Source organism: Pan paniscus, chromosome 3, assembly GCF_029289425.2.
Source record: "Pan paniscus chromosome 3, NHGRI_mPanPan1-v2.0_pri, whole genome shotgun sequence".
Classification (NCBI taxonomy): domain Eukaryota; kingdom Metazoa; phylum Chordata; class Mammalia; order Primates; family Hominidae; genus Pan; species Pan paniscus.
The window spans coordinates 76388685-76406161 of NC_073252.2; the positions used below are offsets into that span (position 1 = coordinate 76388685).

Sequence of the window (17477 nt, forward strand, 5' to 3'; positions counted from 1 at the left end):
CGTAGACATCTATGAATGTTTTCTCACAGAAGGGCTTCTAATAAGAACTGGGCAGCAAACAGTTCAAAGGTCCATTTGCTAAGAAAAAGCCTAGAATGTGGCTATCTCATATTTCCAACTTGAAAAGAGATGCACTTGTTATGACATTTAATTCAGGTCACATACGTAAATAGATGGCTGTAAACAGTTCTGCATGGAAATTGTGTAGCATCTTTTAAGCTACTTTAGGAAAGAGATGAGCCTTAAAAGACCTGTAGGATGGGAAGATAGAACATTTCAGATGGAGGGACAACTATGAGCATAGAGAAAAGATGGAGAGGGGTAGATATGTGCACAATTTCTACGTGGCAAATATATTACCTATCCATTTGCTTGCAACAGAAGTATCATGCACCTTTGATAGTGGTTACCAACCAAAAGACATTCAAAGAGGCAGAAAATGTAAATTAAATGAGAAGCACATAAAGAAAAAGACTGTGAGGCTGTAAAATGCTATACAAATATCAGCTCCCATTGTAACTACATCTATCATTTTACTTCAAAACTGTAGGTGCCTAGCTATCATTTGATTTTAATCTTTATGCCAACCCAGAATCAAGGCTCTAAATCAGTGGTTCTCAACCTTGCCTGCATACCAAAATCCTGATGCACAGGGTGTACACCAGACTATTTAAAATAACATTTCTGGGACCCAGCATCAATACTTTTTTGAAGCTTCCTAGGTAATTCCAATATGGTCAAAGTTGAAGACTACAAATCTAAGGGCATGTTCAAGAGACTGCTAGACATTTTGTTCCCTCCAGAAAGAACTTAAAGTAGCTCATAAAAAATTAATATTTAACTATTTATTTCAAGACAAATTTAAAGTCATATCCATCAACATAAGAATATCATTGATTACATATTTTTCTACTGATCTTTTAGTTTTGTGGTACTTGAGCCCAGGAATTCGAGATCAGCCCGGGCAACATGACTGGTCTGAAATGGTACTGTTTCTATACCTGTGTGTATGTTTTACTTCCACAAGCACAAGAATAATTTTCTCTACAGTATATACACAATTTATAAAGAAAATATATTCTAATGTTCGAGTAACAATTTATTAATGAAAAATCCCGTCCAGAAAAAGAACCTAGTCTAAAATAAAAATCACAGAATTCAAAACACTTTTCTGGACATACAATTTATTTTCTATCAGTGCTACATTTAAAGAGACTGATAAAGCCCATGATGAAAGACACTCACTGAGTGTCTGATTTATCTTTTTTTTTTTTTTGAGATGGAGTTTCACTCTTGTTGCCCAGGTTGGAGTGCAATGGCACGATCTCAGCTCACCACAACCTCTGCCTCCTGGATTCAAGCAATTCTCCTGCCTCAGCCTCCCGAGCTGGGATTACGGACGCATGCTACCACGCCCAGCTATTTTTTTTTTTTTATTTTTTTTTTTAGTAGAGACAGGGTTTCTCCATGTTGGTCAGGCTGGTCCTTTTTTTTTTTTTTTTGAGATGGAGTCTTGCTCTGTCGTCCAGGCTGGAGTGCAGTGGCGCGATCTCAGCTCACTACAAGCTCCGCCTCCCGGGTTCACGCCATTCTCCTGCCTCAGCCTCCTGAGTAGCTGGGACTACAGGCGCTCACCACCGCGCCCGGCTAATTTTTTTTGTATTTTTAGTAGAGACGGGGTTTCACCGTGGTCTCGATCTCCTGACCTCGTGATCCACCCGCCTCGGCCTCCCAAAGTGCTGGGATTACAGGCGTGAGCCACCGCGCCTGGCCTGGTCAGGCTGCTTTTGAACTCCCGACCTCAGGTGATCCGCCCACCTCAGCCTCCCAAAGTTCTGGGATTATAGGCGTGAGCCATTGCGCCTGGCTGATTTATCTTTCAAGCCCTGAAATAGGTGCTTTCACGGCTTAGAGCTTGTTTAATCCTTACAAGTACATCACATTTAAAGTATATGGGGCCGGCATAGTGGCTCACACCTGTAATCTCAGGTGTGATTTGGGAGTAGGCCGAGGCAGGAGAATCACCTGAGTTCAGGAGATCAAGATCAGCCTGAGCAACATAGTGAGACCTCATCTCTACAAAAAATAAAAAATTAGCCGAGCATGGTGGGCATGCCTGTAGTGCCAGCTACTCGGGAGGCTGAGGTGGGAGGACTGCTTGAGCCTGGTAGTTCGAGTTTGCAGGGAGCTATGATCCCACCACTACACTCAACCTGGGAAACAGAGTGAGACTCTGTCTTGAAAAAATAAACAGTAAAGTACATGTCCAATTAGTTTCATTTTCACAGATGTGGAAAGAGGCTCTTTTGCATTGTAAAGTGGCAGCACTAGGATTCAGGCTTAGCATAACCAACTTCAAACCCCTTCCCTTCTTCTTCAACAGTGTTTATCATACTAATTTTCTGGGGTCTGAATTTTTTAAATGTCAATTTTTAAGCTCTATTTAAAACAAAACAAAAAAACCTTGAATGTTTAAAGGTGAAATAAGCCCAAATTTCACTCACTGGAGGACATAAGTGTGTTCAAAAGTGCAAACAAGTTTACTCACTTTTGTACAGAGCTTGGAATAAAGCTCTACCTTCCATATTTATGCTTAATTTCATGCTTTTAAATGTATCAATGATAGGAAAAGACACAGCTCTACAAGAAACTTAAAAAAACAAACAAAAAACCCCAAAGGCCTTCATATGTCCAATAACATAAAATCTTACAAACTACACACTATAGCAACATGCATTCAGAGCACTTGATCAAATGCCCCAAGGTACGGGCACATCTTTTCAGTACAGTGTCTCATCAAGACATAAAAGGAGATAGTCAGAGAAGAGGTCATTCTTAGATATAATATTCATTTAACGTCCAGTTTTATTATAAATATTGTGTTTAATATAAGAAATACATGCATGTTTAAATGTATTTGTGATTTAACATTGAAAAGCAATTTTTACTATTCATTCAAGAGTATGAATCAGTTAAAAAGCATTGTAATATAGGAACATAAGCTTAAGAAAAATAAACTATCACTTGAAAATTAAGAGGAACAGAACTTGGTAACATAAAATGGAAACAAAATTAAAAAATAAACTGTGCATTAGGATATGTTTACAGCAATCATCCATATTACCAGTTTCAATTTCCTGCACTCACTGAAACTGCTTCATTCTTCTAATTAGTTTCACAAGAGTTAAAAATTTGATTTTATAAAGCAAACTTACACCAATAAAGTGCCATTGTTATACATATAGATTTAGCTTGAAGAATACTGTTAAAGTTTGAAAAACACTTAGAGATTTGGCTTGAAGAATACTGTTAAAATCAGGAAAACACTATATTATACAAATTAATAGTAACTAGCATATGATAAGGCCACAACTTCAAATATAATAACTGTTATTTATGTATTTATTTATTTATTTAGAGACCAGGTTGGGCTCCATCACCCAGGCTGGAATGCAGTGGCACGATCACAGCTCACTGCAGCCTCACCTGTCCAGTGATCCACCCACCTCAGCCTCCCAGGTAGCTGGGGCCACAGGTGCACACGACCATGCCCAATTAATTTTTGTATTTTTGGTAGAGTTGGGGTTTTGCTATGTTGCCTATGCTGGTCTCAAACTCCTGAGCTCAAGTGATCCACCCACCTCAGCTTCCCAAAGTGCCAGGATTACAGGCAATGAGCCACAGCGCCCAGCCCAAATATAGTAACTTACGAAAAACATCTTAATCATTATTTACTTGCTCTTTACAAACATTTAAGCAATGCCTCAAACTCCACACTTGTCAGTTACATTAACTACAAGAGCAGGAATCTAGTTTTTCTTACAATACCAGAGAGTGAGAGTGAGAGTGAGACAGTGTGTGTTTTAAAAGAGAAAAAGTAGCCTGAGAGAGAGTGAGAGAGAGAGAGAGAGAGAGTGTGTGTGTGTGTGTGTGTGTGTGTGTTTAAAAAGAGAAAAAGTAGCTTTTATCCAGGGTATCTGTGGTTGTGGAATTTTCTTTTCTTTCTTTTTTTTTTTTTTTTGAGAAGGAGTTTTGCTGTTGTTGCCTAGGCTGGAGTGCAATGGCACAATCTCAGCTCACTGCAACCTCCGCCTCCCGGGTTCAAGCCATTCTCCTGCCTCAGCCTCCCGAGTAGCTGGGATTAGAGGCATGCGCCACCAGGCCCAGCTAATTTTTGTATTTTTAGTAGAGACGGGGTTTCTCCATGTTGGTCAGGCTGGTCTCCAACTCCTGACCTCAGGTGATCTGCCTGCCTCGGCCTCCCAAAGTGCTGGGATTACAGGCATGAGCCACCACAGCCAGCCTATTTTTGGAATTTTCTAAAGCACAAAACACATAATGAAAATACAGCTTCAAATTTCCTTCCACATATATTCTTGAGACTAATTACAAAGTTAAAGAGAAGAGTGTTTTTTTGTTTCCAGAGCATCTTTTTTAGAGAGAAGTAGGTATAGATGGAGTTGCTATACATAAAGCACTGAGATGTGTCTCTTTCAGGTATAGGAAACAACATTTTCGCTATAAATTAGCCATCTGGTGTCCAAAAGTAAAGTACTATATCTAAAGTAAAACAATTTTAAATAAAAACTTCTAAGTCAAATAGCTGATATAAAAGGAATTCCAGATGTTAAAACAACAAAGCCAAAGAAACAAATACAAAGTTTAAAATTACATTGAAAATAACATATTTTAAGTATTTCCTTTTTTTTGAGACAGGGTCTCACTCTGTCACCCAGGATGGCGTGCAGTGGCGTGATCTTGGGTCATGCAACCTCCACCTCCCGGGTTCAAGTGATTCTCCCACCTCAACCTTCTGAGTATCTGGGATTACGGGTGACTGTGACAATGCCTGGCTAATTTTTGTATTTTTAGTAGAGACAGGGTTTCACCATGTTGGACAGGCTGGTCTTGAACTCCTGACCTCAAGTATCCACCAGCCTCGGTCTCCCAAAGTGCTGGGATTACATGTGTGAGCCACCACACCTGGCCTATTTTAAGTATTTCTATGCCTTTGTCTATGAAAGTTGACTTGCCTGAACTATTGGTACTACAAGCCAGAAAAGCAGGTATTCTAGTCCTGATTTTGCCTCTTAACTAGCTGTGAATTTGGGCAAATTCTCTGATTTCTCAAATCTCTAAGGACTAGTTTCCATTGTAAACCAGGGACTAGTCAGAAAATAAAGAGTTTCAGGTTTGAAGAGGCTTTCCGAATTACACAGTCTAGCTCCACTATGTTACGATTGTGGTAATGGAGGCATAGGCATGTTAGGAAACTTTCCTTAATTCACACAGGTAGTTACTGACAAAACTAAACCTAAAATCCAAGTCCAATACTTATGCAACAAAACAGTTGTAAGTTTAAGTTTCTTTACCAATAGCATGATAAGTTTATAAGTTCTTGTTGTCTGGCCCTTTTAGGTTCAGTAAATAGGCTGTCCATACTGCCAGGTTAAATATAAACCCAAGTGTTTCTCTATGCAATAATTGAGTTAGTTGTTACATAGAAGTTGTATTAGTACAATTATGAACTTTTAGGTTCCATGGAAATGTTGTATGTGAAAAGACTCATACACTTCATTCTACACTTGTCAGATCTAACTTTTCTTTATTTAAAATAACTCTTGAAATTTCTACTGGTTTTTCAAATAGAATTTTAGTGTTCGAAAACAAAGATAAATCAATATTATATAATACATAGATTAAAAAAATCAATGAGTACTTTCAAAATAATAAGATGAAAACTTTCCTTAACCTACTAAAGCAACACATGCAACTGACACTACTCTAAGAATGCAACTAATATATTTTTATCTACATTAGTTGCTAGACTTACAGTTTAGACATTCTTACTTTGAGATGTATATCCACTTTTAAGAATGACTAAACTTCTTTCCTAACAGGAAATACTTACAACTCATGTGGAACATATAATTAAGACTGTATAGAAAATGAAACATAAGAAAATCAAATTTTGATAGTGTTTCCTCCCTTTTCTTTTAGGTGTTATGATCAAAGGTATCTGATCATAATTTACATTTGTATTTTTTAAGTTTTTAAATTAAAATAATTGCAAACATATTTATATAGCATTGAGCTAACCAGGTAAATTGCTTAAAATTCTCTAACAAAAGCAAAAAAAAAAAAAAAAAAAAAAAAAACAACAAAATTACCCCTTGTATATCATAATTATTTAAAACCTCAAATGATAAATTAGGAAAGTATCTTGGTCTGTATTTTGAAGTCAGGTTATCAAAGCACAATCTCTCAGATTGATCACTGCAAGTAATGTAGTTTCATATTGGAACATAGTTGTTTCTCATTGCATCCCTTAAAGATGAAGTTATTATTTCAATTTTCAGGCTCAGAGAAATTATAATATCCATTCGAGGTTGTATGCTGTGTAAATTTAAGATTCAGAACACAAACCAAAATTCACTGGAGGGTAGATCATTAACAAAAGCATAACAACAATAAGGGAAATCGCATATTCCAGGGCAGCTACTACGTCCGCTTAATGAAATCAGGGGTTTTTGCACTGTAGTGGGTATAAGATTGGAAAGATTCAGTAGAGTCAAATTTTATGGGTCCTAAATACTGGCTCAGAATGTTAGGTTTTATTCGATAAGTAGTGAAAAGCACCTGGGAATTTTTTTTAAATGCGATGTAGCATGAGAAAGAATTAACCTGCAGCAAGAGAACGAAAAAAAAAATTACTGAGCATCCATTAGCACGGTTCAATATAATTCATTAAATATTATAAACAGCCAGAAAGATGGGTAGCAAGACAAGTGCTGGGTTTTGATTTATAAGGTAACTAAAAAACCTACAACTGTACCCTGAAAAAGCATAAGTTGGAGGGTAAAAATATGGTACAGTCAAAATTTATTATCTTACTAATAAGGCATAACAACATTGATGATCTAAACATCAGGGAGTATCCAATGTTTAAAAATAGCCTTACCTTAGATCAGGTGATTCGGCCCTCCCATATCGATCCTGCCACTTCCCAACGCTTGAATTGGCTTTTCTGGAGGCAGTACTTGTCTGAGACTGAGAAGAGGTGCTGTTTCTGGTGAGATAAATTTTCTATGTTTTTTCTTACATATTGTTGTCTCTGACCCCCCTTGTTCTGTTTTTTTTGTTTTTTTTCTTGACATGCTTTTTCTAAAGTCTTTTAGTATGTTCCTACAGTATCATTCTCAAGTCATATAAACTACTTGCTGTGGTACTAAGTATTTAAATATAGATGTGCTATCAACACTTTATTAACTCTAGAATATTTTTAGAAATATTCTTCAACATAGTATGATGTCAATGCAGAGAAAAGAACTAAGGATTTACATCAGGTTACAATACATTAATTAAAAAATACATTTCTGTGCCTCTATGAATTCTTAATATTAATTTTTGCAGTTTTACAAAATCTTACTAAAAATTTTGGTATTTCTTTCCCTATATTCTTCAACAATGGATATAAGTATTGTTAGTGCAACCAGTTAACAGCAACACTCTGACGTGTTTCATAAAAACCTATACTATTTTATAAAAAATCCCTTTCAAAATAACTCTTTCAAAGTAAAGTTCCCAAAAAAGTTAATTTTATCTCTGTTGACATACTTCATACAAAGTTCAGATATTTGCAATATTGCCAATACTTTACAGAACTAATAAGATGCTCTTTCAAAGCAACAGGATATATATACATGTTTATGCATCTGCTTGTTTATGTAAAAAGAAACACAGGAAAAACAAACCAGAAACGAAATGAAATCTGTTCTGACAGGAATGAAAGAAACAGAGAAAGATGTGACAAGTTTCTATATACCTTTGGATACTCTTGCCTTTAGAACTGTTAGATGTTTTACATATGCAAAAAATAAATCAGTGAACATGGAAGGAAAAATAAATGCTAAAACTGCATACAAACAGATACAATAAACCAAATTATATATTTTAAATTATTAATATAACAACTCTGTAGGAAACTTCTGAACCTAATATTTGAATTATATACCCTTAGCCTAAAAAGAGACAAAGAAAAAACTGTAAACAAATCCTAAACTACTGAATAGGTTTTCTTGTAAAAGTTCTGAATCTGTTATATGTGTATTTCAAGATTCTGGGAGCCACGTTCTCATTGTGGGAAAAAAAGGAGATGCAATATGGAATAGGGAAAGAGAAGTAGGAATAAGAATCCTGTGATGTTCAAATGGAAGTAAAAGAAACATGATGATTTCATGACTAAAATGTATTTTAAAAAACACACATGGAAATTTCATCTTGAAAATGCTAATTCTTTCCTAGCTCTGAGTGCTGAAAAGGCCTGGAAATACGGATGCCCTAGTATAAGGAGCACAGCTAGCACCCTGATCTTGTTTTTTAATTACCATTCCCCACTAAAAGGAATCAGAGTGCCTTTGAAAATGGCTGCTTCTAAGGAAGAAACAGGGAAACTACAAGATAAGCCTGGAACATCCTGGTAATGCCAAACTATAAAAACACCCTAAAAAAAAAAACATGATGGAGACATATCAAAGGTCACGGAGCAAGTTTGAAGAGGAACAATCTGATGTTCACATCAAAATGAATTACAGTATATATAAATCATACATATGGTTTAAACACCATGTATACAAATAAGCTATATTTGTAAGTCACACACACTTTCTCACACATAAAATAAGAATTTATGAGTCTAAGTGATAAGTGGCGGAGTGGGAAAGCTCATTTTTAAAGTAGAATGCCAACTAATACATGTTAAGAGAAATAAGAGTTACATAATCACTATTTTGCAGCCATTACAGTAATAACTGACTAAAGAAAAAATTATCACTGGCACTAAAATCCCTAAAAAGTTTGAAGAGGAACAGGATATTTAGTCTTTCCACAAATTACTTATTAAATACAAAGGAAAAAATAGCAACTTTGCAGTGCAGAAACCCAAAGGACACCATCACAACTAAGTCATTAGAATTATCATTTCTAATAAAATAACATGACAAACTGACATCCTGTATCTCCAAGCCAATACACTGAGATGGGTACATCATCACTTACATAGTATTCTTGCCCAAAAAGCAAAACCTGAATCTAATCATGAGAAAATATCAGGCAAAACCAAGAACAATTAACTCAACAACTAGATTGTACTCTTCTAAAATTCAATGTTAAGAAATACAAAGAAAAGCTAAGAAGCTGATCCAGATTTAAGAAAAACAAAAAGATAAAATAGTTAAATTTAACGCGTGACACTGGATTAAGTCCTAAATCCATGAAGAAAGAAAACATTGCCATAAAGGATATTGGGATAATTTGCAAAATTTACAGCCTGCAATTAGATGAAAGTACTGATTCACTATTAGATTTTCTGACTTTGATAACTCTGCCGTCCTCGTTCTGAGGAAATACATGCTTAAGTACTTAAGGGTAAAGGGGCATGATGCCTACAATTAATATTCAAATGGCTCAGTAAGAAAAATGTTTTTGAGAAATTCTAACGCAAATATGACAAAATGTTATTAACTGGAAAATCTGGATACAGTATATGGAAGTTATTTGTACTTTTTTTTGCAATTCTTTGTAAGTTTAAATTTTTTTCAAAATAAAACTTTTTTTTTTTTCAATGACAACAACAAATGAAGGAGGCATAATGGGGACTTTTGGGGGTAATAAAAATGTTCTATCAGTCTATATCCTGGTTTACAAAAGTATGTTTAGCTTGTAAAAATTTAACCAAGATGTACATTCCTGATATGCCACTTTTCTGTATGTATGTATTTCACAAAAAGTTAAGATGCAAACGTTTAAAGATTAAGCAAAGCATTCTGATATATTAAATATAAAATTTTACTTAACAATGCCAATTTGATGGGTACTACAGAACGTTGGAAACCCAGCATTTCTATTGATAAAGTATGAAAAAATATTTTTAAAAGTTCTGTGCAAGCATATCAACACTTACATATACATTAATAAGGCAATCTAAGATTGTAAACAATGGAAATACAGTGCTTAGGTCAGTAGTACAGCTCATTAGTCTTAAACATCTACTGTGCACCCTGTATTATATCTTAATGAATAACATTTACTGTTTTCTCCCTAAGGTCAATACAATTTTACTTTCAAAGATGTCTATCCAATCTCCATAAATATAACGAATAAAACAAAAAAAATACTTTTATGGGAAATATTTCACAATGACTGCAAAGTATCCTTTTTATCAAATGGAATCCAGAAAACAAACTTTCCTAATGAGTTGTGGCTACTGTCCTTTACGTACGAAAGTGACAGTATTGACAACTTAGGTAACTTTTATAGGTAGCAGTGGTAATTATTCACTTTTCGTTTTTTAGTAGTGATAGCCCTGATAATTTTTCCATCCTTTCTTTACCTCCTTTCAGCTGTCCCTTACCTATATTTGCCCTCCATCTCTTCTTAGCCAATGGCCCATCATTACAATAACTCCCTCAAGTAAATGCTCATGTACCTGTCCCCTTTATCCCTTTTTTATAATTCCCTGATACATCAACCTCTGTTAAATCCAACTCTAGCTAACCTTCATAAACACTCATATACCTAACAAGAGTCAGAGAAACACCCAAAAAGCAGCAACAAGTCTGTCACACTTTAAACCCATGGCCATTAATTTCAAGAAAAGTTGAAAATATACAGCAGCCCCCCGACCTTATTCTTGGGGGATACATTCTAAGACCCTCAGTGGAGGATATATCCTAAGGCCTCCAGTGGATGCCTGAAACTGAGGATGGTACTGAACCCAATATGTACAATGTTTTTTTGTATATATACATGCCTATAAAATTTAATTTATAATTAAACACAGTAAGAAATTAACAATAATAAAAGAGAACAATTAGGTGAGTGCAAAAGTAATTGCGGTTTTTGCACTGTTGGGATCTGCAGTTTGATACTGGAATACATTCTTAAACAAATAATGTTACACATCATTTTAATGGGCATTTCTCGTTTTATTATTTTTTCTGCTAATGACTTATTACTTGCTGTTTATTTTATGTTTATTTTAGACTATGGAAATGATGTTAGACAAAAAGCAAATTCGAGCAATTTTCTTATTCAAGTTCAAAATGGGTCATAAAGCAGCAGAGACAACTCGCAACATCAACAACACATTTGGCCCAGGAATTGCTAATGAGCATACAGTGCAGTGGTAGTTCCAGAAGTTTTACAAAGGAAACGAGAACCTTGGCTGGTCATTGGAAGTTGACAACGACCAACTAAGAGCAATCATTGAAGTTGATCCTCTTACAACTACACGAGAAGCTGTCGAAGAACTCAACGACCATTCTACCGTTGTTAGGCATTTGAAGCAAATCAGAAAGGTGAAAAAGCTCAGTTAAGTGGGTGCCTCATAAGCTGACCGAAAATCAAAAAAATCATCCTCATGAAGTGTTGTCTTCTCTTACTCTATGCAACAATGAACCATTCCCCTATCTGACTGTGATGTGCGATGAAAAGTGGATTTTAAGGATGGAGCCAAGGTGGCCAAATAGGAACAACTCCGGTCTACAGCTCCCAGCGTGAGCGACGCAGAAGACGGGTGATTTCTGCATTTCCATCTGAGGTACTGGGTTCATCTCACTAGGGAGTGCCAGCCAGTGGGCACAGGACAGTGGGTGCAGCGCACCATGCGCGAGCCGAAGCAGGGCAAGGCATTGCCTCACTCAGGAAGCGCAAGGGGTCAGGGAGTTCCCTTTCCTAGTCAAAGAAAGGGGTGACAGACAGCACCTGGAAAATTGGGTCACTCCCACCCTAATACTGCGCTTTTCCAATGGGCTTTAAAAACGGCGCACCAGGAGATTACATCCTGCACCTGGGTCGGAGGGTCCTACGCCCACGGAGTCTCCCTGATTGCTAGCACAGCAGTCTGAGATCAAACTGCAAGGTGGCAGCAAGGATGGGGGAGGGGCGCCCGCCATTGCCCAGGCTTCCTTAAGTAAACAAAGCAGTCAGGAAACTCGAACTGGGTGGAGCCCACCACAGCTCAAGGAAGCCTGCCTGCCTCTGTAGGCTCCACTACTGGGGGCAGGGCACAGACAAACAAAAAGACAGAAGTAACCTCTGCAGACTTAAATGTCCCTGTCTGCTTTGAAGAGAGCAGTGGTTCTCCTAGCACGCAGCTGGAGATCTGAGAACGGGCAGACTGCCTCCTCAAGTGGGTCCCTGACCCCCGAGCAGTCTAAGTGGGAGACACCCCCCAGTAGGGGCAGACTGACACCTCACGGCCAGGTACTCCTCTGAGACAAAACGTCCAGAGGAACGATCAGACAGCAGCATTCGCGGTTCACGAAAATCCGCTGTTCTGCAGCCACCGCTGCTGGTATCCAGGCAAACAGGGTCTGAAGTAGACCTCCAGCAAACTCCAACAGACCTGCAGCTGACGGTCCTGTCTGTTAGAAGGAAAACTAACAAACAGAAAGGACACCCACACCAAAAACCCATCTGTACATCACCATCATCAAAGACCAAAAGTAGATAAAACCACAAAGATGGGGAAAAAACAGAGCAGAAAAACTCGAAACTCTAAAAAGCAAAGGGCCTCTCCTCCTCCAAAGGAACGCAGTTCCTCACAAGCAACGGAACAAAGCTGGATGGAGAATGACTTTCACGAGTTGAGAGAAGAAAGCTTCAGACGATCAAACTACTCCGAGCTACGGGAGGAAATTCAAACCAAAGGCAAAGAAGTTAAAAAGTTTGAAAAAAATTTAGAAGTATGTATAACTAGAATAACCAATACAGACAAGTGCTTAAAGGAGCTGACAGAGCTGAAAACCAAGGCTTGAGAACTACGTGAAGAATGCAGAAGCCTCAGGAGCCGAGGTGATCAACTGGAAGAAAGGGTATCAGTCATGCAAGATCAAATGAATGAAATGAAGTGAGAAGGGAAGTTTAGAGAAAAAAGAATAAAAAGAAACGAACAAAGCCTCCAAGAAATATGGGACTATGTGAAAAGACCAAATCTACATCTGATTGGTGTACCTGAAAGTGACGGGGAGAATGGAACCAAGTTGCAAAATACTCTGCAGGATATTATCCCGGAGAACTTTCCCAATCTAGCAAGGCAGGCCAACATTCAGATTCAGGAAATACATACAACGCCACAAAGATACTCCTTGAGAAGAGCAACTCCAAGACACATAATCGTCAGATTCACCAAAGTTGAAATGAAGGAAAAAATGTTCAGGGCAGCCAGAGAGAAAGGTCGGGTTACCCACAAAGTGAAGCCCATTAGACTAACAGCAGATCTCTCGGCAGAAACTCTACAAGCCAGAAGAGAGTGGGGGCCAATATTCAACATTCTTAAAGAACAGAATTTTCAACCCAGAATTTCATATCCAGCCAAATTAAGCTTCATAAGAGAAGGAGAAATAAAATACTTTACAGACAAGCAAATGCTGAGAGATTTTGTCACCACCAGGCCTGCCCTAAAAGAGCTCCTGAAGGAAGCACTAAACATGGAAAGGAACAACCAGTACCAGCCGCTGCAAAATCATGCCAAACTGTAAAGACCATCAAGGCTAGGAAGAGACTGCATCAACTAATGAGCAAAATAACCAGCTAACATCATAATGACAGGATCAAATTCACACATAACAATGTTAACTTTAAATATAAATGAACTAAATGCTACAATTAAAAGACACAGACTGGCAAATTGGATAAAGAGTCAAGACCCATCAGTGTGCTGTATTCAGGAAACCCATCTCATGTGAAGAGACACACATAGGCTCAAAATAAAACGATGGAGGAAGATCTACCAAGCAATTGCAAAACAAAAAAAGGCAGGGGTTGCAGCAGTCCTAGTCTCTGATAAAACAGACTTTAAACCAACAAAGATCAAAAGAGACAAAGAAGGCCATTACATAATGCTAAAGGGATCAATTCAACAAGAAGAGCTAACTATCCTAAATATATATGCACCCAGAATCATAAAGCAAGTCCTGAGTGACATACAAAGAGACTTAGACTCCCACACAATAATAATGGGAGACTTTAACACCCCACTGTCAACATTAGACAGACCAACGAGACAGAAAGTTAACAAGGATACCCAGGACTTGAACTCAGCTCTGCACCAAGCAGACCTAATAGACATCTACAGAACTCTCCACCCTAAATCAACAGAATATACATTTTTTTCAGCACCACAACACATCTATTCCAAAACTGACCACATAGATGGAAGTAAAGCTCTCCTCAGTAAATGTAAAAGAACAGAAATTATAACAAACTGTCTCTCAGACCACAGTGCAATCAAACTAGAACTCAGGATTAAGAAACTCACTCAGAACCGCTCAACTACATGGAAACTGAACAACCTGCTCCTGAATGACTACTAGGTAAATAATGAAATGAAAGCAGAAATAAAGATGTTCTTTGAAACCAACGAGAACAAAGACACAACATACCAGAATCTCTGGGACACATTCAAAGCAGTGTGTAGAGGGAAATTTATAGCACTGAATGCCCACAAGAGAAAGAAGGAAAGATCTAAAATTGACACCCTAACATCACAATTAAAAGAACTAGAGAAGCAAGAGCAAACACATTCAAAAACTAGCAGAAGGCAAGAAATAACTAAGATCAGAGCAGAACTGAAGAAAATAGAGACACAAAAAACCCTTCAAAAAAAATCAATCAATCCAGGAGCTGGTTTTTTGAAAGATCAACAAAATTGATAGACTGCTAGCAAGGCTAATAAAGAAGAAAAGAGAAAAGAATCAAATAGACGAAATAAAAAATGACAAAGGGGATATCACCACCGATCCCACAGAAATACAAATTACCATCAGAGAATACTACAAACACTTCTACGCAAATAAACTAGAAAATCTAGAAGACATGGATAAATTCCTCGACACATACGCCCTCCCAAGACTAAACCAGGAAGAAGTTGAATCCCTGAATAGACCAATAATAGGCTCTGAAATTGTGGCAATAATCAATAGCTTCACCAACCAAAAAGAGTCCAGGACCAGATGGATTCACAGCCGAATTCTACCAGAGGTACAAGGAGGAACTGGTACCATTCCTTCTGAAACTATTCCAATCAATAGACAAAGAAGGAATCCTCCCTAACTCATTTTGTGAGGCCAGCATCATCCTGATACCAAAGCCGGGTAGAGACACAACCAAAAAAGAGAATTTTAGACCAATATCCTTGATGAACATTGATGCAAAAATCCTCAATAACATACTGGCAAACCGAATCCAGCAGCACATCAAAAAGCTTATCCACCATGATCAAGTGGGCTTCATCCCTGGGATGCAAGGCTGGTTCAATATATGCAAATCAATAAATGTAATTCAGCATATAAACAGAACCAAAGAAAAAAACCACATGATTATCTCAATAGATGCAGAAAAGGCCTTTGACAAAATTCAACAACCCTTCATGCTAAAAACTCTCAATAAATTAGGTATGTAAATGGGACGTATCTCAAAATAATAAGAGCTATCTATAACAAACCCACAGCCAATATCATACTGAATGGGCAAAAACTGGAAGCATTCCCTTTGAAAACTGGCACAAGACAGGGATGCCCTCTCTCACCACTCCTATTCAACATAGTGTTGGAAGTTCTGGCCAGGGCAATTAGGCAGGAGAAGGAAATAAAGGGTATTCAATTAGGAAAAGAGGAAGTCAAATTGTCCCTGTTTGCAGATGACGTGATTGTATATCTAGAACACCCCACTGTCTCAGCCCAAAATCTCCTTAAGTTGATAAGCAACTTCAGCAAAGTCTCAGGATACAAAATCAATGTGCAAAAATCACAAGCATTCTTATACACCAATAACAGACAAACAGAGAGCCAAGTCATGAGTGAACTCCCATTCACAATTACTTCAAAGAGAATAAAATACCTAGGAATCCAACTTACAAGGGACGTGAAGGACCTCTTCAAGGAGAACTACAAACCACTGCTCAATGAAATAAAAGAGGATACAAACAAATGGAAGAACATTCCATGCTCATGGGTAGGAAGAATCAATATCGTGAAAATGGCCATACTGCCCAAGGTAATTTATAGATTCAATGCCATCCCCATCAAGCTACCAATGACTTTCTTCACAGAATTGGAAAAAACTACTTTAAAGTTCATATGGAACCAAAAAAGAGCCCACATCGCCAAGTCAAACATAAGCCAAAAGAACAAAGCTGGAGGCATCACACTACCTGACTTCAAACTATACTACAAGGCTACAGTAACCAAAACAGCATGGTACTGGTACCAAAACAGAGATATAGACCATTGGAACAGAACAGAGCCCTCAGAAATAACGCCGCATGTCTACAACTATCTGATCTTTGACAAACCTGACAAAAACAAGCAATGGGGAAAGGATTCCCTATTTAATAAAAGGTGCTGGGAAAACTGGCTAGCCATATGTAGAGAGCTGAAACTGGATCCCTTCCTTACACCTTATACAAAAATTAATTCAAGATGGATTAAAGACTTAAATGTTAGACCTAAAACCATAAAAACCCTAGAAGAAAACCTAGGCATTACCATTCAGGACACAGGCATGGGCAAGGACTTCATGTCTAAAACACCAAAAGCAATGGCAACAAAAGCCAATATTGACAAATGGGATCTCATTAAACTAAAGAGCTTCTGCATAGCAAAAGAAACTACCATCAGAGTGAACAGGCAACCTACAACATGGGAGAAAATTTTTGCAACCTACTCATCTGACAAAGGGCTAATATCCAGAATCTACAATGAACTCAAACAAATTTACAAGAAAAAAACAAACCCATCAAAAAGTGGGTGAAGGACATGAACAGACAATTCTCAAAAGAAGACATTTATGCAGCCAAAAAACACATGAAAAAATGCTCATCATCACTGGCCATCAGAGAAATGCAAATCAAAACCACAACGAGATACCATCTCACACCAGTTAGAATGGCGATCATTAAAAAGTCAGGAAACAACAGGTGCTGGAGAGGATGTGGAGAAATAGGAACACTTTTACACTGTTGGTGGGACTGTAAACTAGTTCAACCATTGTGGAAGTCAGTGTGGCGATTCCTCAGGGACCTAGAACTAGAAATACCATTTGACCCAGCCATCCCATTACTGGGTATATGCCCAAAGGACTCTAAATCATGCTGCTATAAAGACACATGCACACGTATGTTTATTGCAGCATTATTCACAATAGCAAAGACTTGGAACCAACCCAAATGTCCAACAATGATAGTCTGGATTAAGAAAATGTGGCACATATACACCATGGAATACTATGCAGCCATAAAAAAATGATGAGTTCATGTCCTTTGCAGGGACATGGATGAAATTGGAAATCATCATTCTCAGTAAACTATCACAAGAACAAAAAACCAAACACCACATATTCTCACTCATAGGTGGGAATTGAACAATGAGAACACATGGACACAGGAAGGGGAACATCACACTCTGGGGACTGTTGTG

The 17477-nt window shown here is 37.6% G+C and overlaps 1 protein-coding gene across 38 annotated transcripts in view; it reads right to left on the reverse strand.

Moving 5' to 3' along the window:
- The window catches only part of FIP1L1 (factor interacting with PAPOLA and CPSF1), an 82381-nt gene that overhangs the window by 38223 nt on the left and 26681 nt on the right, over positions 1-17477 (reverse strand). For 21 of the 38 annotated variants that reach the window (XM_003806463.7, XM_003806462.7, XM_008954068.6 and 18 more), the window contains one exon: positions 6962-7069. The exons of the other annotated variants lie outside the window; for them this stretch is intronic. In XM_003806463.7, coding sequence (XP_003806511.1) covers positions 6962-7069 — 108 coding nt within the window. The remainder of the gene's footprint in view (positions 1-6961; positions 7070-17477) is intronic. 38 annotated transcript variants of the gene reach the window in all.